This window comes from Myxine glutinosa, chromosome 12, assembly GCF_964187855.1.
Source record: "Myxine glutinosa chromosome 12, kmMyxGlut1.1, whole genome shotgun sequence".
Lineage (NCBI taxonomy): Eukaryota > Metazoa > Chordata > Myxini > Myxiniformes > Myxinidae > Myxine > Myxine glutinosa.
Genome location: NC_136272.1, coordinates 59,856,439 through 59,884,115, shown reverse-complemented (window position 1 = coordinate 59,884,115; position 27,677 = coordinate 59,856,439). Strand labels below are relative to the sequence as shown.

General features: G+C 45.7%; 1 protein-coding gene across 1 annotated transcript; it reads left to right on the top strand.

Annotated features, from left to right (window-relative positions):
• The first annotated feature begins 20,616 nt into the window (after nt 1-20,616).
• LOC137437294 (homeobox protein OTX2-A) lies at nt 20,617-27,069 on the top strand. Its single transcript, XM_068131660.1, has 3 exons — nt 20,617-20,716; nt 24,570-24,721; nt 26,410-27,069. The coding sequence occupies exons 1-3, from the start codon at nt 20,617-20,619 to the stop codon at nt 27,067-27,069; spliced, it is 912 nt and encodes a 303-aa protein (XP_067987761.1).
• The last annotated feature ends 608 nt before the right edge of the window (nt 27,070-27,677 follow it).

Sequence of the window (27,677 nt, the reverse complement as noted above, 5' to 3'; positions counted from 1 at the left end):
TGGTTGTGTTGGGAGTTTCACATCCTCCATGGTTTGTGGTTTTCATGGTTGTGTTGGGAGTTTCACATCCTCCATGGTTTGTGGTTTTCGTGGTTGTGTTGGGAATTTCGCTTCGTGCATGGTTTGTGGTTTTCATGGTTGTGTTGGGAATTTCACATCCTCCATGGTTTGTGGTTTTCATGGTTGTGTTGGGAGTTTCACATCCTCCATGGTTTGTGGTTTTCGTGGTTGTGTTGGGAATTTCGCTTCGTCCATGGTTTGTGGTTTTCGTGGTTGTGTTGGGAGTTTCACATCCTCCATGGTTTGTGGTTTTCATGGTTGTGTTGGGAATTTCACATCCTCCATGGTTTGTGGTTTTCATGGTTGTGTTGCGAGTTTCACATCCTCCATGGTTTGTGGTTTTCGTGGTTGTGTTGGGAGTTTCACATCCTCCATGGTTTGTGGTTTTCATGGTTGTGTTGCGAGTTTCACATCCTCCATGGTTTGTAGTTTTAGTGGTTGTGTTGGGAATTTCGCATCCTCCATGGTTTGTGGTTTTCGTGGTTGTGTTGGGAATTTCGCATCCTCCATGGTTTGTGGTTTAGTGGTTGTGTTGGGAGTTTCACATCCTCCATGGTTTGTGGTTTTAGTGGTTGTGTTGGGAGTTTCACATCCTCCATGGTTTGTGGTTTTCATGGTTGTGTTGGGAGTTTCACATCTTCAATGGTTTGTGGTTTTAGTGGTTGTGTTGGGAGTTTCACATCCTCCATGGTTTGTGGTTTTAGTGGTTGTGTTGGGAGTTTCACATCCTCCATGGTTTGTAGTTTTAGTGGTTGTGTTGGGAATTTCGCATCCTCCATGGTTTGTGGTTTTAGTGGTTGTGTTGGGGAGTTTCACATCCTCCATGGTTTGTGGTTTTAGTGGTTGTGTTGGGGAGTTTCACATCCTCCATGGTTGTGGTTTTAGTGGTTGTGTTGGGAGTTTCACATCCTCCATGGTTTGTGGTTTTCATGGTTGTGTTGGGAGTTTCACATCCTCCATGGTTTGTGGTTTTAGTGGTTGTGTTGGGAATTTCGCATTCTCCATGGTTTGTGGTTTTCATGGTTGTGTTGGGAGTTTCACATCCTCCATGGTTTGTGGTTTTCGTGGTTGTGTTGGGAATTTCGCATTCTCCATGGTTTGTGGTTTTCATGGTTGTGTTGGGAGTTTCACATCCTCCATGGTTTGTGGTTTTCATGGTTATGTTGCGAGTTTCACATCCTCCATGGTTTGTGGTTTTCGTGGTTGTGTTGGGAGTTTCACATCCTCCATGGTTTGTGGTTTTCGTGGTTGTGTTGCGAGTTTCACATCCTCCATGGTTTGTGATTTTCGTGGTTGTGTTGGGAATTTCGCATCCTCCATGGTTTGTGGTTTTCATGGTTGTGTTGCGAGTTTCACATCCTCCATGGTTTGTGGTTTTCGTGGTTGTGTTGGGAGTTTCACATCCTCCATGGTTTGTGGTTTTCATGGTTGTGTTGGGAATTTCACATCTTCAATGGTTTGTGGTTTTCATGGTTGTGTTGGGAGTTTCACATCCTCCATGGTTTGTGGTTTTCATGGTTGTGTTGGGAGTTTCACATCCTCCATGGTTTGTAGTTTTCATGGTTGTGTTGGGAATTTCACATCCTCCATGGTTTGTGGTTTTCATGGTTGTGTTGGGAGTTTCACATCCTCCATGGTTTGTAGTTTTCATGGTTGTGTTGGGAGTTTCACATCCTCCATGGTTTGTGGTTTTCATGGTTGTGTTGGGAGTTTCACATCCTCCATGGTTTGTAGTTTTAGTGGTTGTGTTGGGAATTTCGCATCCTCCATGGTTTGTGGTTTTCGTGGTTGTGTTGGGAGTTTCACATCCTCCATGGTTTGTGGTTTTAGTGGTTGTGTTGGGGAGTTTCACATCCTCCATGGTTGTGGTTTTAGTGGTTGTGTTGGGAGTTTCACATCCTCCATGGTTTGTGGTTTTCATGGTTGTGTTGGGAGTTTCACATCCTCCATGGTTTGTGGTTTTAGTGGTTGTGTTGGGAATTTCGCATCCTCCATGGTTTGTGGTTTTCATGGTTGTGTTGGGAGTTTCACATCCTCCATGGTTTGTGGTTTTCGTGGTTGTGTTGGGAATTTCGCATCCTCCATGGTTTGTGGTTTTCGTGGTTGTGTTGGCAATTTCGCATCCTCCATGATTTGTGGTTTTGGTGTTTGTGTTGGGAGTTTCTCATCGTCCATGGTTTGTGGTTTTCGTGGTTGTGTTGGGAATTTCACAACTTCCATGGTTTGTGGTTTTCGTGGTTGTCTTGGGAATTTCGCATCCTCCATGGTTTGTGGTTTTCATGGTTGTTTTGGGAATTTCACAACTTCCATGGTTTGTGGTTTTCGTGGTTGTGTTGGGAATTTCGCATCCTCCATGGTTTGTGGTATTCGTGGTTGTGTTGGGAATTTCGCATCCTCCATGGTTTGTGGTTTTCATGGTTGTGTTGGGAGTTTCACATCCTCCATGCTTTGTGGTTTTCGTGGTTGTGTTGGGAATTTCGCATCCTCCATGGTTTGTGGTTTTAGTGGTTGTGTTGGGAATTTCGCATCCTCCATGGTTTGTGGTTTTAGTGGTTGTGTTGGGACTTTCACATCTTCCATGGTTTGTGGTTTTCATGGTTGTGTTGGGAGTTTCACAACCTCCATGGTTTGTGGTTTTAGTGGTTGTGTTGGGAATTTCGCATCCTCCATGGTTTGTGGTTTTCGTGGTTGTGTTGGGAATTTCACAACTTCTATGGTTTGTGGTTTTCATGGTTGTTTTGGGAATTTCGCATCCTCCATGGTTTGTGGTTTTCATGGTTGTGTTGGGAGTTTCACAACCTCCATGGTTTGTGGTTTTAGTGGTTGTGTTGGGAATTTCGCATCCTCCATGGTTTGTGGTTTTCGTGGTTGTGTTGGGAATTTCACATCCTCCATGGTTTGTGGTTTTCATGGTTGTGTTGGGAGTTTCACATCCTCCATGGTTTTTGGTTTTCGTGGTTGTGTTGGGAATTTCGCATCCTCCATGGTTTGTGGTTTCCATGGTTGTGTTGGCAATTTCGCATCCTCCATGATTTGTGGTTTTGGTGTTTGTGTTGGGAATTTCACATCATCCATGGTTTGTGGTTTTCGTGGTTGTGTTGGGAATTTCGCATCCTCCATGGTTTGTGGTTTTCGTGGTTGTGTTGGCAATTTCGCATCCTCCATGATTTGTGGTTTTGGTGTTTGTGTTGGGAATTTCACATCGTCCATGGTTTGTGGTTTTCGTGGTTGTGTTGGGAATTTCACAACTTCCATGGTTTGTGGTTTTCATGGTTGTTTTGGGAGTTTCACATCCTCCATGGTTTGTGGTTTTAGTGGTTGTGTTGGGAATTTCGCATCCTCCAATCTCCATGGTTTGTGGTTTTCGTGGTTGTGTTGGGAATTTCGCCTCTCCAATCTCCATGGTTTGTGGTTTTCGTGGTTGTGTTGGGAATTTCACATCCTCCAATCTCCATGGTTTGTGGTTTTCGTGGTTGTGTTGGGAATTTCGCATCCTCCATGGTTTGTGGTTTTCGTGGTTGTGTTGGCAATTTCGCATCCTCCATGGTTTGTGGTTTTGGTGTTTGTGTTGGGAGTTTCACATCGTCCATGGTTTGTGGTTTTCGTGGTTGTGTTGGGAATTTCACAACTTACATGGTTTGTGGTTTTCATGGTTGTGTTGGGAATTTCGCATCCTCCATGGTTTGTGGTTTTCGTGGTTGCGTTGGGAATTTCGCCTCTTCCATGGTTTGTGGTTTTCATGGTTGTGTTGGGAGTTTCACAACCTCCATGGTTTGTGGTTTTAGTGGTTGTGTTGGGAATTTCGCATCCTCCATGGTTTGTGGTTTTCGTGGTTGTGTTGGGAATTTCACATCCTCCATGGTTTGTGGTTTTCATGGTTGTGTTGGGAATTTAACAACTTCCATGGTTTGTGGTTTTCATGGTTGTGTTAGGAATTTCACATCCTCCATGGTTTGTGGTTTTCATGGTTGTGTTGGGAATTTAACAACTTCCATGGTTTGTGGTTTTCATGGTTGTGTTAGGAATTTCACATCCTCCATGGTTTGTAGTTTTCATGGTTGTGTTGGGAATTTCACAACTTCCATGGTTTGTGGTTTTCATGGTTGTGTTAGGAATTTCACATATTCCATGGTTTGTGGTTTTCGTGGTTGTGTTGGGAATTCCACAACTTCCATGGTTTGTGGTTTTCATGGTTGTGTTGGGAATTTCGCATCCTCCATGGTTTGTAGTTTTAGTGGTTGTGTTGGGAATTTCGCATCTTCCATGGTTTGTGGTTTTGGTGTTAGTGTTGGGAGTTTCACATCGTCCATGGTTTGTGGTTTTCATGGTTGTGTTGGGAGTTTCACATCCTCCATGGTTTGTGGTTTTAGTGGTTGTGTTGGGAATTTCGCATCCTCCAATCTCCATGGTTTGTGGTTTTCGTGGTTGTGTTGGGAATTTCGCCTCTCCAATCTCCATGGTTTGTGGTTTTCGTGGTTGTGTTGGGAATTTCACATCCTCCAATCTCCATGGTTTGTGGTTTTCGTGGTTGTGTTGGGAATTTCGCATCCTCCATGGTTTGTGGTTTTCGTGGTTGTGTTGGCAATTTCGCATCCTCCATGGTTTGTGGTTTTGGTGTTTGTGTTGGGAGTTTCACATCGTCCATGGTTTGTGGTTTTCGTGGTTGTGTTGGGAATTTCACAACTTACATGGTTTGTGGTTTTCATGGTTGTGTTGGGAATTTCGCATCCTCCATGGTTTGTGGTTTTCGTGGTTGCGTTGGGAATTTCGCCTCTTCCATGGTTTGTGGTTTTCATGGTTGTGTTGGGAGTTTCACAACCTCCATGGTTTGTGGTTTTAGTGGTTGTGTTGGGAATTTCGCAGCCTCCATGGTTTGTGGTTTTCATGGTTGTGTTGGGAGTTTCACATCCTCCATGGTTTGTGGTTTTCGTGGTTGTGTTGGGAATTTCGCATCCTCCATGATTTGTGGTTTTGGTGTTTGTGTTGGAAGTTTCACATCCTCCATGGTTTGTGGTTTTCGTGGTTGTGTTGGGAGTTTCACATCCTCCATGGTTTGTGGTTTTCGTGGTTGTGTTGGGAATTTCGCATCCTCCATGATTTGTGGTTTTGGTGTTTGTGTTGGAAGTTTCACATCCTCCATGGTTTGTGGTTTTCGTGGTTGTGTTGGGAATTTCGCATCCTCCATGGTTTGTGGTTTTAGTGGTTGTGTTGGGAATTTCGCATCCTCCATGGTTTGTGGTTTTAGTGGTTGTGTTGGGAGTTTCACATCCTGCATGGTTTGTGGTTTTCATGGTTGTGTTGGGAGTTTCACATCCTCCATGGTTTGTGGTTTTAGTGGTTGTGTTGGGAATTTCGCATCCTCCATGGTTTGTGGTTTTCATGGTTGTGTTGGGAGTTTCACATCCTCCATGGTTTGTGATTTTCGTGGTTGTGTTGGGAATTTCACATCGTCCATGGTTTGTGGTTTTCGTGGTTGTGTTGGGAATTTCACAACTTCCATGGTTTGTGGTTTTCATGGTTGTGTTGGGAATTTCACACTTCCATGGTTTGTGGTTTTCATGGTTGTGTTAGGAGTTTCACATCCTCCATGGTTTGTGGTTTTCATGGTTGTGTTGGGAATTTCGCTTCATGCATGATTTGTGGTTTTCGTGGTTGTGTTGGGAATTTCGCTTCGTCCATGGTTTGTGGTTTTCGTGGTTGTGTTGGGAATTTCGCTTCGTGCATGGTTTGTGGTTTTCATGGTTGTGTTGGGAATTTCGCTTCGTCCATGGTTTGTGGTTTTCGTGGTTGTGTTGGGAATTTCGCTTCATGCATGGTTTGTGGTTTTCGTGGTTGTGTTGGGAATTTCGCTTCGTCCATGGTTTGTGGTTTTCGTGGTTGTGTTGGGAATTTCGCTTCGTCTATGGTTTGTTGTTTTCGTGGTTGTGTTGGGAATTTCGCATGTTCCATGCTTTGTTGTTTTGGTGGTTGTGTTGGGAATTTCGCTTCATGCATGGTTTGTGGTTTTCGTGGTTGTGTTGGGAATTTCGCTTCGTCCATGGTTTGTGGTTTTCGTGGTTGTGTTGGGAATTTCGCTTCGTCCATGGTTTGTGGTTTTCGTGGTTGTGTTGGGAATTTCGCTTCATGCATGGTTTGTGGTTTTCGTGGTTGTGTTGGGAATTTCGCTTCGTGCATGGTTTGTGGTTTTCATGGTTGTGTTGGGAATTTCGCTTCGTCTATGGTTTGTTGTTTTCGTGGTTGTGTTGGGAATTTCGCATGTTCCATGCTTTGTTGTTTTGGTGGTTGTGTTGGGAATTTCGCTTCGTCCATGGTTTGTGGTTTTCGTGGTTGCGTTGGGAATTTCGCTTCGTCCATGGTTTGTGGTTTTCGTGGTTGCGTTGGGAATTTCGCCTCTTCAATGGTTTGTGGTTTTCGTGGTTGTGTTGGGAATTTCGCTTCGTCCATGGTTTGTGGTTTTCGTGGTTGTGTTGGGAATTTCGCTTCGTCCATGGTTTGTGGTTTTCGTGGTTGTGTTGGGAATTTCGCTTCGTGCATGGTTTGTGGTTTTCATGGCTGTGTTGGAAATTTCGCATGTTCCATGCTTTGTTGTTTTCGTGGTTGTGTTGGGAATTTCGCTTCGTCCATGGTTTGTGGTTTTCATGGTTGTATTGGGAATTTCACATCTTCCATGGTTTGTGGTTTTCGTGGTTGCGTTGGGAATTTCGCCTCTTACATGGTTTGTGGTTTTCGTGGTTGTGTTGGGAATTTCGCTTCGTGCATGGTTTGTGGTTTTCGTGGTTGTGTTGGGAATTTCGCTTCGTCTATGGTTTGTTGGTTTCGTGGTTGTGTTGGGAATTTCGCATGTTCCATGCTTTGTTGTTTTCGTGGTTGTGTTGGGAATTTCGCTTCGTGCATGGTTTGTGGTTTTCGTGGTTGTATTGGCAATTTCGCATCCTCCATGATTTGTGGTTATGGTGTTTGTGTTGGGAATTTCACATCGTCCATGGTTTGTGGTTTTCGTGGTTGTGTTGGGAATTTCACAACTTCCATGGTTTGTGGTTTTCATGGTTGTTTTGGGAATTTCACATCTTCCATGGTTTGTGGTTTTCATGGTTGTGTTGGGAGTTTCACATCCTCCATGGTTTGTGGTTTTCATGGTTGTGTTGCGAGTTTCACATCCTCCATGGTTTGTGGTTTTCGTGGTTGTGTTGGGAGTTTCACATCCTCCATGGTTTGTGGTTTTCATGGTTGTGTTGCGAGTTTCACATCCTCCATGGTTTGTGGTTTTCGTGGTTGTGTTGGGAATTTCGCATCCTCCATGGTTTGTGGTTTTCATGGTTGTGTTGGGAGTTTCACATCCTCCATGGTTTGTGGTTTTCATGGTTGTGTTGGGAGTTTCACATCCTCCATGGTTTGTGGTTTTCGTGGTTGTGTTGGGAATTTCGCTTCGTGCATGGTTTGTGGTTTTCATGGTTGTGTTGGGAATTTCACATCCTCCATGGTTTGTGGTTTTCATGGTTGTGTTGGGAGTTTCACATCCTCCATGGTTTGTGGTTTTCGTGGTTGTGTTGGGAATTTCGCTTCGTCCATGGTTTGTGGTTTTCGTGGTTGTGTTGGGAGTTTCACATCCTCCATGGTTTGTGGTTTTCATGGTTGTGTTGGGAATTTCACATCCTCCATGGTTTGTGGTTTTCATGGTTGTGTTGCGAGTTTCACATCCTCCATGGTTTGTGGTTTTCGTGGTTGTGTTGGGAGTTTCACATCCTCCATGGTTTGTGGTTTTCATGGTTGTGTTGCGAGTTTCACATCCTCCATGGTTTGTAGTTTTAGTGGTTGTGTTGGGAATTTCGCATCCTCCATGGTTTGTGGTTTTCGTGGTTGTGTTGGGAATTTCGCATCCTCCATGGTTTGTGGTTTTAGTGGTTGTGTTGGGAGTTTCACATCCTCCATGGTTTGTGGTTTTAGTGGTTGTGTTGGGAGTTTCACATCCTCCATGGTTTGTGGTTTTCATGGTTGTGTTGGGAGTTTCACATCTTCAATGGTTTGTGGTTTTAGTGGTTGTGTTGGGAGTTTCACATCCTCCATGGTTTGTGGTTTTAGTGGTTGTGTTGGGAGTTTCACATCCTCCATGGTTTGTAGTTTTAGTGGTTGTGTTGGGAATTTCGCATCCTCCATGGTTTGTGGTTTTAGTGGTTGTGTTGGGGAGTTTCACATCCTCCATGGTTTGTGGTTTTAGTGGTTGTGTTGGGGAGTTTCACATCCTCCATGGTTGTGGTTTTAGTGGTTGTGTTGGGAGTTTCACATCCTCCATGGTTTGTGGTTTTCATGGTTGTGTTGGGAGTTTCACATCCTCCATGGTTTGTGGTTTTAGTGGTTGTGTTGGGAATTTCGCATTCTCCATGGTTTGTGGTTTTCATGGTTGTGTTGGGAGTTTCACATCCCCCATGGTTTGTGGTTTTCGTGGTTGTGTTGGGAATTTCGCATTCTCCATGGTTTGTGGTTTTCATGGTTGTGTTGGGAGTTTCACATCCTCCATGGTTTGTGGTTTTCATGGTTATGTTGCGAGTTTCACATCCTCCATGGTTTGTGGTTTTCGTGGTTGTGTTGGGAGTTTCACATCCTCCATGGTTTGTGGTTTTCGTGGTTGTGTTGCGAGTTTCACATCCTCCATGGTTTGTGGTTTTCGTGGTTGTGTTGGGAATTTCGCATCCTCCATGGTTTGTGGTTTTCATGGTTGTGTTGCGAGTTTCACATCCTCCATGGTTTGTGGTTTTCGTGGTTGTGTTGGGAGTTTCACATCCTCCATGGTTTGTGGTTTTCATGGTTGTGTTGGGAATTTCACATCTTCAATGGTTTGTGGTTTTCATGGTTGTGTTGGGAGTTTCACATCCTCCATGGTTTGTGGTTTTCATGGTTGTGTTGGGAGTTTCACATCCTCCATGGTTTGTAGTTTTCATGGTTGTGTTGGGAATTTCACATCCTCCATGGTTTGTGGTTTTCATGGTTGTGTTGGGAGTTTCACATCCTCCATGGTTTGTGGTTTTCATGGTTGTATTGGGAGTTTCACATCCTCCATGGTTTGTAGTTTTAGTGGTTGTGTTGGGAATTTCGCATCCTCCATGGTTTGTGGTTTTCGTGGTTGTGTTGGGAGTTTCACATCCTCCATGGTTTGTGGTTTTAGTGGTTGTGTTGGGGAGTTTCACATCCTCCATGGTTGTGGTTTTAGTGGTTGTGTTGGGAGTTTCACATCCTCCATGGTTTGTGGTTTTCGTGGTTGTGTTGGGAATTTCGCTTCGTCTATGGTTTGTTGGTTTCGTGGTTGTGTTGGGAATTTCGCATGTTCCATGCTTTGTTGTTTTCGTGGTTGTGTTGGGAATTTCGCTTCGTGCATGGTTTGTGGTTTTCGTGGTTGTATTGGCAATTTCGCATCCTCCATGATTTGTGGTTATGGTGTTTGTGTTGGGAATTTCACATCGTCCATGGTTTGTGGTTTTCGTGGTTGTGTTGGGAATTTCACAACTTCCATGGTTTGTGGTTTTCATGGTTGTTTTGGGAATTTCACATCTTCCATGGTTTGTGGTTTTCATGGTTGTGTTGGGAGTTTCACATCCTCCATGGTTTGTGGTTTTCATGGTTGTGTTGCGAGTTTCACATCCTCCATGGTTTGTGGTTTTCGTGGTTGTGTTGGGAGTTTCACATCCTCCATGGTTTGTGGTTTTCATGGTTGTGTTGCGAGTTTCACATCCTCCATGGTTTGTGGTTTTCGTGGTTGTGTTGGGAATTTCGCATCCTCCATGGTTTGTGGTTTTCATGGTTGTGTTGGGAGTTTCACATCCTCCATGGTTTGTGGTTTTCATGGTTGTGTTGGGAGTTTCACATCCTCCATGGTTTGTGGTTTTCGTGGTTGTGTTGGGAATTTCGCTTCGTGCATGGTTTGTGGTTTTCATGGTTGTGTTGGGAATTTCACATCCTCCATGGTTTGTGGTTTTCATGGTTGTGTTGGGAGTTTCACATCCTCCATGGTTTGTGGTTTTCGTGGTTGTGTTGGGAATTTCGCTTCGTCCATGGTTTGTGGTTTTCGTGGTTGTGTTGGGAGTTTCACATCCTCCATGGTTTGTGGTTTTCATGGTTGTGTTGGGAATTTCACATCCTCCATGGTTTGTGGTTTTCATGGTTGTGTTGCGAGTTTCACATCCTCCATGGTTTGTGGTTTTCGTGGTTGTGTTGGGAGTTTCACATCCTCCATGGTTTGTGGTTTTCATGGTTGTGTTGCGAGTTTCACATCCTCCATGGTTTGTAGTTTTAGTGGTTGTGTTGGGAATTTCGCATCCTCCATGGTTTGTGGTTTTCGTGGTTGTGTTGGGAATTTCGCATCCTCCATGGTTTGTGGTTTTAGTGGTTGTGTTGGGAGTTTCACATCCTCCATGGTTTGTGGTTTTAGTGGTTGTGTTGGGAGTTTCACATCCTCCATGGTTTGTGGTTTTCATGGTTGTGTTGGGAGTTTCACATCTTCAATGGTTTGTGGTTTTAGTGGTTGTGTTGGGAGTTTCACATCCTCCATGGTTTGTGGTTTTAGTGGTTGTGTTGGGAGTTTCACATCCTCCATGGTTTGTAGTTTTAGTGGTTGTGTTGGGAATTTCGCATCCTCCATGGTTTGTGGTTTTAGTGGTTGTGTTGGGGAGTTTCACATCCTCCATGGTTTGTGGTTTTAGTGGTTGTGTTGGGGAGTTTCACATCCTCCATGGTTGTGGTTTTAGTGGTTGTGTTGGGAGTTTCACATCCTCCATGGTTTGTGGTTTTCATGGTTGTGTTGGGAGTTTCACATCCTCCATGGTTTGTGGTTTTAGTGGTTGTGTTGGGAATTTCGCATTCTCCATGGTTTGTGGTTTTCATGGTTGTGTTGGGAGTTTCACATCCCCCATGGTTTGTGGTTTTCGTGGTTGTGTTGGGAATTTCGCATTCTCCATGGTTTGTGGTTTTCATGGTTGTGTTGGGAGTTTCACATCCTCCATGGTTTGTGGTTTTCATGGTTATGTTGCGAGTTTCACATCCTCCATGGTTTGTGGTTTTCGTGGTTGTGTTGGGAGTTTCACATCCTCCATGGTTTGTGGTTTTCGTGGTTGTGTTGCGAGTTTCACATCCTCCATGGTTTGTGGTTTTCGTGGTTGTGTTGGGAATTTCGCATCCTCCATGGTTTGTGGTTTTCATGGTTGTGTTGCGAGTTTCACATCCTCCATGGTTTGTGGTTTTCGTGGTTGTGTTGGGAGTTTCACATCCTCCATGGTTTGTGGTTTTCATGGTTGTGTTGGGAATTTCACATCTTCAATGGTTTGTGGTTTTCATGGTTGTGTTGGGAGTTTCACATCCTCCATGGTTTGTGGTTTTCATGGTTGTGTTGGGAGTTTCACATCCTCCATGGTTTGTAGTTTTCATGGTTGTGTTGGGAATTTCACATCCTCCATGGTTTGTGGTTTTCATGGTTGTGTTGGGAGTTTCACATCCTCCATGGTTTGTGGTTTTCATGGTTGTATTGGGAGTTTCACATCCTCCATGGTTTGTAGTTTTAGTGGTTGTGTTGGGAATTTCGCATCCTCCATGGTTTGTGGTTTTCGTGGTTGTGTTGGGAGTTTCACATCCTCCATGGTTTGTGGTTTTAGTGGTTGTGTTGGGGAGTTTCACATCCTCCATGGTTGTGGTTTTAGTGGTTGTGTTGGGAGTTTCACATCCTCCATGGTTTGTGGTTTTCGTGGTTGTGTTGGGAATTTCGCTTCGTCTATGGTTTGTTGGTTTCGTGGTTGTGTTGGGAATTTCGCATGTTCCATGCTTTGTTGTTTTCGTGGTTGTGTTGGGAATTTCGCTTCGTGCATGGTTTGTGGTTTTCGTGGTTGTATTGGCAATTTCGCATCCTCCATGATTTGTGGTTATGGTGTTTGTGTTGGGAATTTCACATCGTCCATGGTTTGTGGTTTTCGTGGTTGTGTTGGGAATTTCACAACTTCCATGGTTTGTGGTTTTCATGGTTGTTTTGGGAATTTCACATCTTCCATGGTTTGTGGTTTTCATGGTTGTGTTGGGAGTTTCACATCCTCCATGGTTTGTGGTTTTCATGGTTGTGTTGCGAGTTTCACATCCTCCATGGTTTGTGGTTTTCGTGGTTGTGTTGGGAGTTTCACATCCTCCATGGTTTGTGGTTTTCATGGTTGTGTTGCGAGTTTCACATCCTCCATGGTTTGTGGTTTTCGTGGTTGTGTTGGGAATTTCGCATCCTCCATGGTTTGTGGTTTTCATGGTTGTGTTGGGAGTTTCACATCCTCCATGGTTTGTGGTTTTCATGGTTGTGTTGGGAGTTTCACATCCTCCATGGTTTGTGGTTTTCGTGGTTGTGTTGGGAATTTCGCTTCGTGCATGGTTTGTGGTTTTCATGGTTGTGTTGGGAATTTCACATCCTCCATGGTTTGTGGTTTTCATGGTTGTGTTGGGAGTTTCACATCCTCCATGGTTTGTGGTTTTCGTGGTTGTGTTGGGAATTTCGCTTCGTCCATGGTTTGTGGTTTTCGTGGTTGTGTTGGGAGTTTCACATCCTCCATGGTTTGTGGTTTTCATGGTTGTGTTGGGAATTTCACATCCTCCATGGTTTGTGGTTTTCATGGTTGTGTTGCGAGTTTCACATCCTCCATGGTTTGTGGTTTTCGTGGTTGTGTTGGGAGTTTCACATCCTCCATGGTTTGTGGTTTTCATGGTTGTGTTGCGAGTTTCACATCCTCCATGGTTTGTAGTTTTAGTGGTTGTGTTGGGAATTTCGCATCCTCCATGGTTTGTGGTTTTCGTGGTTGTGTTGGGAATTTCGCATCCTCCATGGTTTGTGGTTTAGTGGTTGTGTTGGGAGTTTCACATCCTCCATGGTTTGTGGTTTTAGTGGTTGTGTTGGGAGTTTCACATCCTCCATGGTTTGTGGTTTTCATGGTTGTGTTGGGAGTTTCACATCTTCAATGGTTTGTGGTTTTAGTGGTTGTGTTGGGAGTTTCACATCCTCCATGGTTTGTGGTTTTAGTGGTTGTGTTGGGAGTTTCACATCCTCCATGGTTTGTAGTTTTAGTGGTTGTGTTGGGAATTTCGCATCCTCCATGGTTTGTGGTTTTAGTGGTTGTGTTGGGGAGTTTCACATCCTCCATGGTTTGTGGTTTTAGTGGTTGTGTTGGGGAGTTTCACATCCTCCATGGTTGTGGTTTTAGTGGTTGTGTTGGGAGTTTCACATCCTCCATGGTTTGTGGTTTTCATGGTTGTGTTGGGAGTTTCACATCCTCCATGGTTTGTGGTTTTAGTGGTTGTGTTGGGAATTTCGCATTCTCCATGGTTTGTGGTTTTCATGGTTGTGTTGGGAGTTTCACATCCTCCATGGTTTGTGGTTTTCGTGGTTGTGTTGGGAATTTCGCATTCTCCATGGTTTGTGGTTTTCATGGTTGTGTTGGGAGTTTCACATCCTCCATGGTTTGTGGTTTTCATGGTTATGTTGCGAGTTTCACATCCTCCATGGTTTGTGGTTTTCGTGGTTGTGTTGGGAGTTTCACATCCTCCATGGTTTGTGGTTTTCGTGGTTGTGTTGCGAGTTTCACATCCTCCATGGTTTGTGATTTTCGTGGTTGTGTTGGGAATTTCGCATCCTCCATGGTTTGTGGTTTTCATGGTTGTGTTGCGAGTTTCACATCCTCCATGGTTTGTGGTTTTCGTGGTTGTGTTGGGAGTTTCACATCCTCCATGGTTTGTGGTTTTCATGGTTGTGTTGGGAATTTCACATCTTCAATGGTTTGTGGTTTTCATGGTTGTGTTGGGAGTTTCACATCCTCCATGGTTTGTGGTTTTCATGGTTGTGTTGGGAGTTTCACATCCTCCATGGTTTGTAGTTTTCATGGTTGTGTTGGGAATTTCACATCCTCCATGGTTTGTGGTTTTCATGGTTGTGTTGGGAGTTTCACATCCTCCATGGTTTGTAGTTTTCATGGTTGTGTTGGGAGTTTCACATCCTCCATGGTTTGTGGTTTTCATGGTTGTGTTGGGAGTTTCACATCCTCCATGGTTTGTAGTTTTAGTGGTTGTGTTGGGAATTTCGCATCCTCCATGGTTTGTGGTTTTCGTGGTTGTGTTGGGAGTTTCACATCCTCCATGGTTTGTGGTTTTAGTGGTTGTGTTGGGGAGTTTCACATCCTCCATGGTTGTGGTTTTAGTGGTTGTGTTGGGAGTTTCACATCCTCCATGGTTTGTGGTTTTCATGGTTGTGTTGGGAGTTTCACATCCTCCATGGTTTGTGGTTTTAGTGGTTGTGTTGGGAATTTCGCATCCTCCATGGTTTGTGGTTTTCATGGTTGTGTTGGGAGTTTCACATCCTCCATGGTTTGTGGTTTTCGTGGTTGTGTTGGGAATTTCGCATCCTCCATGGTTTGTGGTTTTCGTGGTTGTGTTGGCAATTTCGCATCCTCCATGATTTGTGGTTTTGGTGTTTGTGTTGGGAGTTTCTCATCGTCCATGGTTTGTGGTTTTCGTGGTTGTGTTGGGAATTTCACAACTTCCATGGTTTGTGGTTTTCGTGGTTGTCTTGGGAATTTCGCATCCTCCATGGTTTGTGGTTTTCATGGTTGTTTTGGGAATTTCACAACTTCCATGGTTTGTGGTTTTCGTGGTTGTGTTGGGAATTTCGCATCCTCCATGGTTTGTGGTTTTCGTGGTTGTGTTGGGAATTTCGCATCCTCCATGGTTTGTGGTTTTCATGGTTGTGTTGGGAGTTTCACATCCTCCATGCTTTGTGGTTTTCGTGGTTGTGTTGGGAATTTCGCATCCTCCATGGTTTGTGGTTTTAGTGGTTGTGTTGGGAATTTCGCATCCTCCATGGTTTGTGGTTTTAGTGGTTGTGTTGGGACTTTCACATCTTCCATGGTTTGTGGTTTTCATGGTTGTGTTGGGAGTTTCACAACCTCCATGGTTTGTGGTTTTAGTGGTTGTGTTGGGAATTTCGCATCCTCCATGGTTTGTGGTTTTCGTGGTTGTGTTGGGAATTTCACAACTTCCATGGTTTGTGGTTTTCATGGTTGTTTTGGGAATTTCGCATCCTCCATGGTTTGTGGTTTTCATGGTTGTGTTGGGAGTTTCACAACCTCCATGGTTTGTGGTTTTAGTGGTTGTGTTGGGAATTTCGCATCCTCCATGGTTTGTGGTTTTCGTGGTTGTGTTGGGAATTTCACATCCTCCATGGTTTGTGGTTTTCATGGTTGTGTTGGGAGTTTCACATCCTGCATGGTTTTTGGTTTTCGTGGTTGTGTTGGGAATTTCGCATCCTCCATGGTTTGTGGTTTCCATGGTTGTGTTGGCAATTTCGCATCCTCCATGATTTGTGGTTTTGGTGTTTGTGTTGGGAATTTCACATCATCCATGGTTTGTGGTTTTCGTGGTTGTGTTGGGAATTTCGCATCCTCCATGGTTTGTGGTTTTCGTGGTTGTGTTGGCAATTTCGCATCCTCCATGATTTGTGGTTTTGGTGTTTGTGTTGGGAATTTCACATCGTCCATGGTTTGTGGTTTTCGTGGTTGTGTTGGGAATTTCACAACTTCCATGGTTTGTGGTTTTCATGGTTGTTTTGGGAGTTTCACATCCTCCATGGTTTGTGGTTTTAGTGGTTGTGTTGGGAATTTCGCATCCTCCAATCTCCATGGTTTGTGGTTTTCGTGGTTGTGTTGGGAATTTCGCCTCTCCAATCTCCATGGTTTGTGGTTTTCGTGGTTGTGTTGGGAATTTCACATCCTCCAATCTCCATGGTTTGTGGTTTTCGTGGTTGTGTTGGGAATTTCGCATCCTCCATGGTTTGTGGTTTTCGTGGTTGTGTTGGCAATTTCGCATCCTCCATGGTTTGTGGTTTTGGTGTTTGTGTTGGGAGTTTCACATCGTCCATGGTTTGTGGTTTTCGTGGTTGTGTTGGGAATTTCACAACTTACATGGTTTGTGGTTTTCATGGTTGTGTTGGGAATTTCGCATCCTCCATGGTTTGTGGTTTTCGTGGTTGCGTTGGGAATTTCGCCTCTTCCATGGTTTGTGGTTTTCATGGTTGTGTTGGGAGTTTCACAACCTCCATGGTTTGTGGTTTTAGTGGTTGTGTTGGGAATTTCGCATCCTCCATGGTTTGTGGTTTTCGTGGTTGTGTTGGGAATTTCACATCCTCCATGGTTTGTGGTTTTCATGGTTGTGTTGGGAATTTAACAACTTCCATGGTTTGTGGTTTTCATGGTTGTGTTAGGAATTTCACATCCTCCATGGTTTGTGGTTTTCATGGTTGTGTTGGGAATTTAACAACTTCCATGGTTTGTGGTTTTCATGGTTGTGTTAGGAATTTCACATCCTCCATGGTTTGTAGTTTTCATGGTTGTGTTGGGAATTTCACAACTTCCATGGTTTGTGGTTTTCATGGTTGTGTTAGGAATTTCACATCTTCCATGGTTTGTGGTTTTCGTGGTTGTGTTGGGAATTCCACAACTTCCATGGTTTGTGGTTTTCATGGTTGTGTTGGGAATTTCGCATCCTCCATGGTTTGTAGTTTTAGTGGTTGTGTTGGGAATTTCGCATCTTCCATGGTTTGTGGTTTTGGTGTTAGTGTTGGGAGTTTCACATCGTCCATGGTTTGTGGTTTTCATGGTTGTGTTGGGAGTTTCACATCCTCCATGGTTTGTGGTTTTAGTGGTTGTGTTGGGAATTTCGCATCCTCCAATCTCCATGGTTTGTGGTTTTCGTGGTTGTGTTGGGAATTTCGCCTCTCCAATCTCCATGGTTTGTGGTTTTCGTGGTTGTGTTGGGAATTTCACATCCTCCAATCTCCATGGTTTGTGGTTTTCGTGGTTGTGTTGGGAATTTCGCATCCTCCATGGTTTGTGGTTTTCGTGGTTGTGTTGGCAATTTCGCATCCTCCATGGTTTGTGGTTTTGGTGTTTGTGTTGGGAGTTTCACATCGTCCATGGTTTGTGGTTTTCGTGGTTGTGTTGGGAATTTCACAACTTACATGGTTTGTGGTTTTCATGGTTGTGTTGGGAATTTCGCATCCTCCATGGTTTGTGGTTTTCGTGGTTGCGTTGGGAATTTCGCCTCTTCCATGGTTTGTGGTTTTCATGGTTGTGTTGGGAGTTTCACAACCTCCATGGTTTGTGGTTTTAGTGGTTGTGTTGGGAATTTCGCATCCTCCATGGTTTGTGGTTTTCGTGGTTGTGTTGGGAATTTCACATCCTCCATGGTTTGTGGTTTTCATGGTTGTGTTGGGAGTTTCACATCCTCCATGGTTTTTGGTTTTCGTGGTTGTGTTGGGAATTTCGCATCCTCCATGGTTTGTGGTTTCCATGGTTGTGTTGGCAATTTCGCATCCTCCATGATTTGTGGTTTTGGTGTTTGTGTTGGGAATTTCACATCATCCATGGTTTGTGGTTTTCGTGGTTGTGTTGGGAATTTCGCATCCTCCATGGTTTGTGGTTTTCGTGGTTGTGTTGGCAATTTCGCATCCTCCATAATTTGTGGTTTTGGTGTTTGTGTTGTGAATTTCACATCATCCATGGTTTGTGGTTTTCGTGGTTGTGTTGGGAATTTCACAACTTCCATGGTTTGTGGTTTTCATGGTTGTGTTGGGAATTTCACATCTTCCATGGTCTGTGGTTTTCATGGTTGTGTTGGGAATTTCACATCTTCCATGGTTTGTGGTTTTCATGGTTGTGTTGGGAATTTCACATCTTTCATGGTTTGTGGTTTTCATGGTTGTGTTGGGAATTTCACAACTTCCATGGTTTGTGGTTTTCATGGTTGTGTTAGGAATTTCACATCTTCCATGGTTTGTGGTTTTCGTGGTTGTGTTGGGAGTTTCACATCCTCCATGGTTTGTGGTTTTCATGGTTGTGTTGGGAGTTTCACATCCTCCATGGTTTGTGGTTTTCATGGTTGTGTTGGGAATTTAACAACTTCCATGGTTTGTGGTTTTCATGGTTGTGTTGGGAGTTTCACATCCTCCATGGTTTGTAGTTTTCATGGTTGTGTTGGGAATTTCACAACTTCCATGGTTTGTGGTTTTCATGGTTGTGTTAGGAATTTCACATCTTCCATGGTTTGTGGTTTTCGTGGTTGTGTTGGGAATTCCACAACTTCCATGGTTTGTGGTTTTCATGGTTGTGTTGGGAATTTCGCATCCTCCATGGTTTGTAGTTTTAGTGGTAGTGTTGGGAATTTCGCATCTTCCATGGTTTGTGGTTTTGGTGTTTGTGTTGGGAGTTTCACATCCTCCATGGTTTGTGGTTTTAGTGGTTGTGTTGGGAATTTCGCATCCTCCAATCTCCATGGTTTGTGGTTTTCGTGGTTGTGTTGGGAATTTCGCCTCTCCAATCTCCATGGTTTGTGGTTTTCGTGGTTGTGTTGGGAATTTCACATCCTCCAATCTCCATGGTTTGTGGTTTTCGTGGTTGTGTTGGGAATTTCGCATCCTCCATGGTTTGTGGTTTTCGTGGTTGTGTTGGCAATTTCGCATCCTCCATGGTTTGTGGTTTTGGTGTTTGTGTTGGGAGTTTCACATCGTCCATGGTTTGTGGTTTTCGTGGTTGTGTTGGGAATTTCACAACTTACATGGTTTGTGGTTTTCATGGTTGTGTTGGGAATTTCGCATCCTCCATGGTTTGTGGTTTTCGTGGTTGCGTTGGGAATTTCGCCTCTTCCATGGTTTGTGGTTTTCGTGGTTGTGTTGGGAATTTCGCTTCGTCCATGGTTTGTGGTTTTCGTGGTTGTGTTTGGAATTTCACTTCGTCTATGGTTTGTTGTTTTCGTGGTTGTGTTGGGAATTTCGCATGTTCCATGCTTTGTTGTTTTCGTGGTTGTGTTGGGAATTTCGCTTCGTGCATGGTTTGTGGTTTTCGTGGTTGTGTTGGGAATTTCGCATCCTCCATGGTTTGTGGTTTTCGTGGTTGCGTTGGGAATTTCGCTTCGTCCATGCTTTGTTGTTTTCGTGGTTGTGTTGGGAATTTCGCTTCGTGCATGGTTTGTGGTTTTCGTGGTTGTGTTGGGAATTTCGCATCCTCCATGGTTTGTGGTTTTCGTGGTTGCGTTGGGAATTTCGCTTCGTCCATGCTTTGTTGTTTTCGTGGTTGTGTTGGGAATTTCGCTTCGTGCATGGTTTGTGGTTTTCGTGGTTGTGTTGGGAATTTCGCATCCTCCATGGTTTGTGGTTTTCGTGGTTGCGTTGGGAATTTCGCTTCGTCCATGGTTTGTGGTTTTCGTGGTTGTGTTGGCAATTTCGCATCTTCCATGGTTTGTGGTTTTCGTGGTTGTGTTGGGAATTTCGCATCCTCCATGGTTTGTGGTTTTCGTGGTTGTGTTGGGAATTTCGCTTCGTCCATGGTTTGTGGTTTTCGTGGTTGTGTTGGGAATTTCGCACCCTACATGGTTTGTGGTTTTCGTGGTTGTGTTGGGAATTTCGCACCCTACATGGTTTGTGGTTTTCGTGGTTGTGTTGGGAATTTCGCATCGTCCATGGTTTGTGGTTTTCGTGGTTGTGTTGGGAATTTCGCATCTTCCATGCTTTGTGGTTTTCGTGGTTGTGTTGGGAATTTCGCATCCTCCATGGTTTGTGGTTTTCGTGGTTGTGTTGGGAATTTCGCATCCTCCATGGTTTGTGGTTTTCGTGGTTGTGTTGGGAGTTTCGCACAAGAGCGATTGTTGTTGTTTTTTTCGCTCTTGCAGAGATTGTGCTTTTCTCGCTTTCTTCGCCGTTTAAACAATTAGAGCTGATTGTGACGTCATCGGAGGGGCGGGAGAATGCAAATGCGCGCAATTAGGCGCACACGGCGTCTTTCAATGGCGGCTTATTGTGGCGTGTGTTTAATTATCAGATAACAATGTTTAATAAGCGCCCTCGGGCCGAAGCCTTCAATCTTGACCCAGCAGGGGGAAAGGGATGGGGCGACGAGGGGCGGGGCTTGCTGGATAAGGGGGAGGGGTGGTGCGATGGGGGCGGGGCTTACTGGATAAGGGGGAGGGGTGCTACGATGGGGGAGCGGGGATTAAGGAGCTGCTGATGATAAAGGATGAGGGGGGGGGGGGGAGGGGATGAGGATTTGCATTTGCATTTGCATTGGGATTGGGATTGGGATTGGTCGGGATAGATTCGGTTTCGGTGAGTCGGGTTGGGGGACCATCTCAAGCCAGAATGGCACGAGGTGTAGGTGAAGTGGTTGAAAGGTTGTTGCCCATTGAGAAGAACAACTCGTAGAAGGTGCGGGTGCACTCACCTGGTCCCGCGGTGCTCGGAGCGGGTGCACCGACTCGGGTCGCGGTGCGGCTGCACCCACCTGGTCCCGCGGTGTTCGGTGCGGCTGCACTCACCTGGTCCCACGGTGCTCGGTGCGGGTGCACTGACTCGGGTCGCGGTGCTCGGTGCGGCTGCACTCACCTGGTCCCGCGGTGCTCAGTGCGGGTGCACTCACTCTCTCTCTGTTAGCATTCACACCTGGGGTGCACAGGTACACGGTCGAAGTCGTCCGGGTCTTGACCTGCGTCTCGCCGCGTCCACCTGCGAGCATGATGTCCTATCTCAAGCAAAGTCCGTACGCCATGACCGGGCTCGGCTTCACGACCGCGGCCGCCATGGACCTGCTTCACCCAAACGTCACCTTTCCCGGTACGAAGCCCGAGCCTCCATTCACCTGGTGATTGTACATTTACTGGGATTTGTTCCGCCGACCGATGGGAGCATTTGGTGTGAATCTCGATCGGGAGCGAGCGACCGTGCAACACACCTGCGGGCTGACCCTGTGTGCGCGACCGTGCAACATACCTGCGGGCTGACCCTGTGCGCGCGACCGTGCGACACACCTGCGGGCTGACCCTGTGTGCGCGACCGTGCAACACACCTGCGGGCTGACCCTGTGCGCGCGACCGTGCAACACACCTGCGGGCTGACCCTGTGCGCGCGACCGTGCAACACACCTGCGGGCTGACCCTGTGCGCGCGACCGTGCGACACACCTGCGGGCTGACCCTGTGTGCGCGACCGTGCAACACACCTGCGGGTTGACCCTGTGTGCGGGACCGTGCGACACACCTGCGGGCTGACCCTGTGTGCGCGACCGTGCAACACACCTGCGGGTTGACCCTGTGTGCGCGACCGTGCGACACACCTGCGGGCTGACCCTGTGTGCGCGACCGTGCAACATACCTGCGGGCTGATCCTGTGTGCGCGACCGTGCAACACACCTGCGGGCTGACCCTGTGTGCGTGACCGTGCGACACACCTGCGGGCTGACCCTGTGTGCGCGACCGTGCAACACACCTGCAGGCTGACCCTGTGTGCGCGACCGTGCGACACACCTGCGGGCTGACTCTGTGTGCGCGACCGTGCAACACACCTGCGGGCTGACCCTGTGTGCGCGACCGTGCAACACACCTGCGGGCTGACCCTGTGTGCGCGATCGTGCAACACACCTGCGGGTTGACCCTGTGTGCGCGACCGTGCGACACACCTGCGAGCTAACCCTGCGCACGCAACGACGATTATTCCTCTTTCGGTCACTCACGGGACATGACCCTTGGTCTTGTACTCGAACCATCGTTAAACATCGATCGTTGCATGTGAAGTAAAACGTCGGGGCTCGTCCCATCATCTCCCATTCGCACGACTATTCGTCATCAAAGTTAACGATATCGTTCTCCGTCCTTCCATGAGCCTCGACATTGTTTACAATTTAAAAAATAAACTCACATACATTTAAAGTTATCTCATAACGACAATCCGTTTATTTACACGATTTGTTGTTACTGTGAAAGTACAAATCGCTTTTGTAAAGGAAAATAAGTTTTTAACTCCTAATGTACAAAGTGGTTTTAACAAAACTTTTGTAGAATTGTTTTATGTTGAACTATTGTCCTTAAATAAGCACGTGCCTGGATCTGGAACGACGATCGCACCTTAAACTGGTTATATGGCTAAACCTAAAACCGAGGTATTTGTAGGGCTAAAACCGATGCACTTGTAGGGCTAAAACCGATGCACTTGTAGGGCTAAAACCGAGGCACTTGTAGGGCTAAAACAGATGCACTTGTAGGGCTAAACCCGAGGCACTTGTAGGGCTAAAACCGATGCACTTGCAGGGCTAAAACCGAGGCACTTGTAGGGCTAAAACCGAGGCACTTGTAGGGCTAAAACCGAGGCACTTGTAGGGCTAAACCCGAGGCACTTGCAGGGCTAAAACCGAGGCACTTGTAGGGCTAAAACCGAGGCACTTGTAGGGCTAAAACCGAGGCACTTTTAGGGCTAAAACCGAGGAACTTGTGGGGCTAAAACCGAGGCACTTGTAGGGCTAAAACCGAAGCACGTGTAGGGCTAAAACTGAGGCACTCGTAGGGCTAAAACCGAGGCAGTTGTAGGGCTAAAACCGAGGCACTTGTGGGGCTAAAACCGAGGCACTTGGGCTAAAACCGAGGCAGTTGTAGGGCTAAAACCGAGGCACTTGTGGGGCTAAAACTGAGGCAGTTGTAGGGCTAAAACCGAAGCACGTGTAGGGCTAAAACTGAGGCACTCGTAGGGCTAAAACCGAGGCACTTGTGGGGCTAAAACCGAGGAACTTGTGAGGCTAAAACCGAGGCACTTGTGGGGCTAAAACCGAGGCACTTGTGGGGCTAAAACCGAGGCACTTGCAGGGCTAAAACCGAGGCACTTGTAGGGCTAAAACCGAGGCACTTGTAGGGCTAAAACCGAGGCACTTGTAGGGCTAAAATCGAGGCACTTGTAGGGCTAAAATCGAGGCACTTGTCAGGCTAAAACCGAGGCACTTGTCTGGCTAAAACCTAAAATCAATGCAGTTATATGGCTAAACCTAAAACCGAGGCACTTGTCGGGCTAAAATCGAGGCAGTTAGTTACAGGGCTAAAACCTAAAACCAAGGTAGTTGTATGTCTAAACCTAAAATCAAGGCAATTTTTATGGCTAAACCTAAAACTAAGGCAGTTGTATGGCTAAACCTAAAGCCAAGGCAATTTTTATGGCTAAACCTAAAACAAAGGCATTTGTATGGCTAAATCGAAAATCAAGGCAGTTGTATGGCTATAACCAAGGCAGTTATATAGCTAAAACCAAGGCAGTTATTTTTAGGGCTAAACCTAAAACCAAGGCAGTTGTATGGCTAAAACCAAGGCAGCTATTTGTCGGGCTAAACCTAAAACCAAGTCAGTTGTATGGGTTAAAACCAAGGCAGTTATTTGTAGGGCTAAACCTAAAACCAAGGCAGTTATACGACTAAAGCCAAGGCAGTTATTTGTAGGGCTAAACCTAAAACCAAGGCAGTTATACGACTAAAGCCAAGGCAGTTATTTGTTGGGCTAAACCTAAAACCAAGGCAGTTGTATGGCTAAAACCATGGCAGTCCTATTGAGTGAATGTACATATACAAATCCCTCAGCTGAGATTAGAAGCGTCTCATGGAACCATCCGGTCTTTAGGGACCTGGCCAGGGAATACGCAATATATGAACCAAGCAGACAGTCACCTTTGGCAGCCTAGGTGTAAACCTCGACCTACCGATAAACTTTCACCCTGGTGCTTTGCAGGCAGAACCATTGGATGTTGAGCTGAAGTCCCCCCGGCAGCACCAGGTGTTGGTGACGTCAAACGTCTTATTGTATATTTTCCTTCTTGGCGATTTTATCAAATAAATTATAAACTCTTGCGCAAACCACGGTCAGCCACAGGTATCTGGTTCATGAAAGACTTGAGACAACAATGGTTCCCTGGCGACCCCCACAACAAAAGGGGATTCATTGGAGGGGGGGGGGGGGATAGTCAAGAGGAAATGGTAGTTGTGTAGTGTCGTGTCCATACCGCACTATCTATAGGTTCATCAGTGAGTGACGAGGAGTGTTTTGGGAAAAAAAGAAAAAAAAAAGTTCAATTTTTTGGGGGATGTTTTTTTAAATTGGCTCCAGTGCCGAATACTTTGTAGCATGTGACAGGTAATAGTACATAATCCCCGACTACATTCCATATGGGGTGAGAGTCGGGAAGTGTTTTCAGCACCCACAAAAAAATAGAAAGTAGAAAATAAAAAATAGAAAAAAAAACTAGAAAAAGGAAAAAGAAAATAAAAAATGGAAAAAATGAAAAGAAAAGAAAAATAGAAAAAAAAAACTGGAAAAAAAACATTTTATTTCTTCAAAATGCCAACAGGATAAGAACAGCACCGGGCAATGCCGGGTACTCCAGGTAATAAACTATAAGGTAGGATATTGCTTGATGAGCAAGAAGCATAAGTGATGTTGCTTCCAGCGATCGCCGAGAAGCTATAACGCACCGATGGGCAATCCGCTGATGCGAGCAGCAACGCAGGTGTAAACCCAGGTTTTTAAAAACGACCTGTGCACCTTCACCCCATATATGTAGCATGTTTATACGACCGAAGGTGTGTTCGACGCGCCCCACATATAGTATGTTTATATGTCGTGAAGGTGCGTGTTCGACCTCATGCTGGACGTCCATTGCAGGTACACCGAGGAAGCAACGCCGCGAGCGCACCACCTTCACACGGGCCCAGCTCGACCTGCTCGAGTCCCTTTTCGCAAAGACTCGTTATCCGGACATCTTCATGCGTGAGGAGGTAGCTGTGAAGATCAACCTTCCCGAATCGCGTGTCCAGGTACCATAATCACACCTGTCCGGCAGTGTGGACACCGTCCTCTTTTCATGAAACGGAATCTACCTTTTCGTAACAATTAAGGGCAAATGAAAGAAAATTTGGGACGGGTAACGGCGTTATGTAAGAGTTTACACCTGAACGGTAAGAGTTTACCTCTGAACGGTAAGAGTTTTTGCAGCACGTGACTGGAAGTTTAACGCTTACCTGGGATTTGGTATTTCTTGTGATGGACAGGTAATCCGAGGAAACGTTGCTAGGGTCGGCGTAGTTACGAATCGCTATATTTCCACGGTGGTCTACTCTCTACCTTGGAATATAGAGATCGTTACCCGAACACACCTGTAAAAAAAATTAATCCATTTTTTACGCAATAAATCACCTGTGATTACAATGATTCTGCCCCTTTCAATTTGTTGTAAATGTAAAGGATTAAAACTGAAAACGATTCCCTCCGTGGATTAAACGTGAATCAGGTGACAGTAACGTACGTCGAACGTTCCGTCCGGATCGCACGTTTAACGGGGACTTGAGGTGGTGAAGGTGAAGCTTTGATTTCATATAAATATTTCGATTATTTAATTTTGACGAGAAAATTCGTTTACAGCACAAAACGCAGGTAAACGTTATAAAGTGAGATTCGATAAGAGTAGACGAACCTCGGTGGGGAAACGTGAGTGGCTCAGGTTTGGAACTCGAGTTTTAATCCGATGAAGGGCGAATGCTCGAAACGTCCGAGGTTTGGAACTCGAGTTTTAATCCGATGAAGGGCGAATGCTCGAAACGTCCGAGGTTTGGAACTCGAGTTTTAATCCGATGAAGGGCGAATGCTCGAAACGTCCGAGGTTTGGAACTCGAGTTTTAATCCGATGAAGGGCGAATGCTCGAAACGTCCGAGCTTTGGAACTCGAGTTTTAATCCGATGAAGGGCGAATGCTCGAAACGTCCGAGGTTTGGAACTCGAGTTTTAATCCGATGAAGGGCGAATGCTCGAAACGTCCGAGGTTTGGAACTCGAGTTTTAATCCGATGAAGGGCGAATGCTCGAAACGTACGAGCTTTGGAACTCGAGTTTTAATCCGATGAAGGGCGAATGCTCGAAACGTACGAGCTTTGGAACTCGAGTTTTAATCCGATGAAGGGCGAATGCTCGAAACGTACGAGCTTTGGAACTCGAGTTTTAATCCGATGAAGGGCGAATGCTCGAAACGTACGAGCTTTGGAACTCCGGTTTTAATCCGATGAAGGGCGAATGCTCGAAACGTCCGAGGTTTGGAACCCGAGTTTTAATCCGATGAAGGGCGAATGCTCGAAACGTCCGAGGTTAACATACGCTCGGGTTTCGCCTCTAATCGACAGAATTTGCTGTCTGTCTTGTCCGTCGATGCAGATCGACACTCGCCTTCTCGGTCCTTCACACACCATGTTGTATTATTCCCGTTACGGACAAACAAATACCGGGTAACTTGGCGAGATGACAGGTGATAGGGCAATGAATGTACAGTACCTGGGAAATGTAACAACTTGTTCTTGTTTACTTGATCGTTGTAGCGAAGGTACGAAAATGTAGACGATTGAACGAGTTCCCGGCATTTTTTTTTCCATGTAAGTGATGTTTGTAACGGCGGCCATTTTTTGAAAAGCCGAACTGATGCACCTTTGTTTTTACATCGTCCAAACGGGCGTGTGCAGGTGTGGTTCAAGAACAGACGTGCGAAATGCCGACAACAGCAACAAATCGGTGGACAAGGCAAGCCAAGACCCCCGAAGAAGAAGAACCTCGCGGGACCCATCCCAGGTGTGGATCCGCATCAGGAGTCTCCTGAGAGCGGCCATTACTCTCCGGTGTCAGGAATAGGGAGAAACTCCACCTGCACACCTCCCGGATCATCGGCGGGAACCCCCGTGTCGATCTGGTGCCCGGCTTCGGGATCTCCCGAGGCTTTCCTTGCCGGAGCTTCGTGTACCGGAGGAATCCATCAGCGAGGGTCTTCGGCCATTTACCCGGTTACCTACACACAGGGACCCACGTACGCACAGAGTTACGGTGGCGGCGCCTCGTACTTTGGTGGTATGGAGTGCGCCCCGTACCTGTCCTCCATGCATCCGCAGCTTCCCGGCACGGTGGCGAATCCCATGGGAGGCCAATCGTGCGTGTCAACACCTCTGGGTCTCGGGCAGTCCCCGGGTCACGGACAAGGATACCTGAATGCTGGACCGGGTCTAGGATTTGCGGCGCCCGATTGCCTGGATTACAAGGACCAGGGATCCACCTGGAAGCTGAACTTTGGAAGTCCTGACTGCTTGGATTACAAAGATCAGACCATGTCCTGGAAGTTTCAGGTGCTTTGAAGACGCTCGATCGCAATGCTCCAACCTGATTGGATGATCAGACTTCGATTGTACTTTTTAAACGAAAACCTTCGACAGAGAGTTTAACATTTTAAACTTTAAATCGCACAAAAACATCACGTAGACCGAATTAGTGACGAGTTCCCAACTCACGAACATCGATATTCATTTGACTCAACCCTGGGTGTTTGAGGTGTGTGTGTGTGTGTGTGTGTGTGTGTGTGTGTTCGTGTATATGAATGTGTGTGTATATTTGTGTGTGTGTGTATGTGTGTTCGTGTATATGAGTGCGTGTGTATGAGTGTGTGTGTATGTCTGTGGGTGTGTTTGTGTATATGAGTGCGTGTGTGTATGAGTGTGTGTGTATATTTGTGTGTGTGTGTGTGTGTGTGTATGTTTGTGGGTGTGTTCGTGTGTGTGTGTGTGTGTGTGTGTGTGTGTGTGTGTTATACAACGACAGGTATGTCGTAAATGATCAAGTAAACAAATGCGTAAAGGAATGCAAAAGTGCATCTCCGAACCTCATTTCGTTCTTTCCAACACCTGTAGTGTTTGTTTATCCATTGGAAACATTTTTGTGCATCGAGAAGAAAAACCGACAATAATAT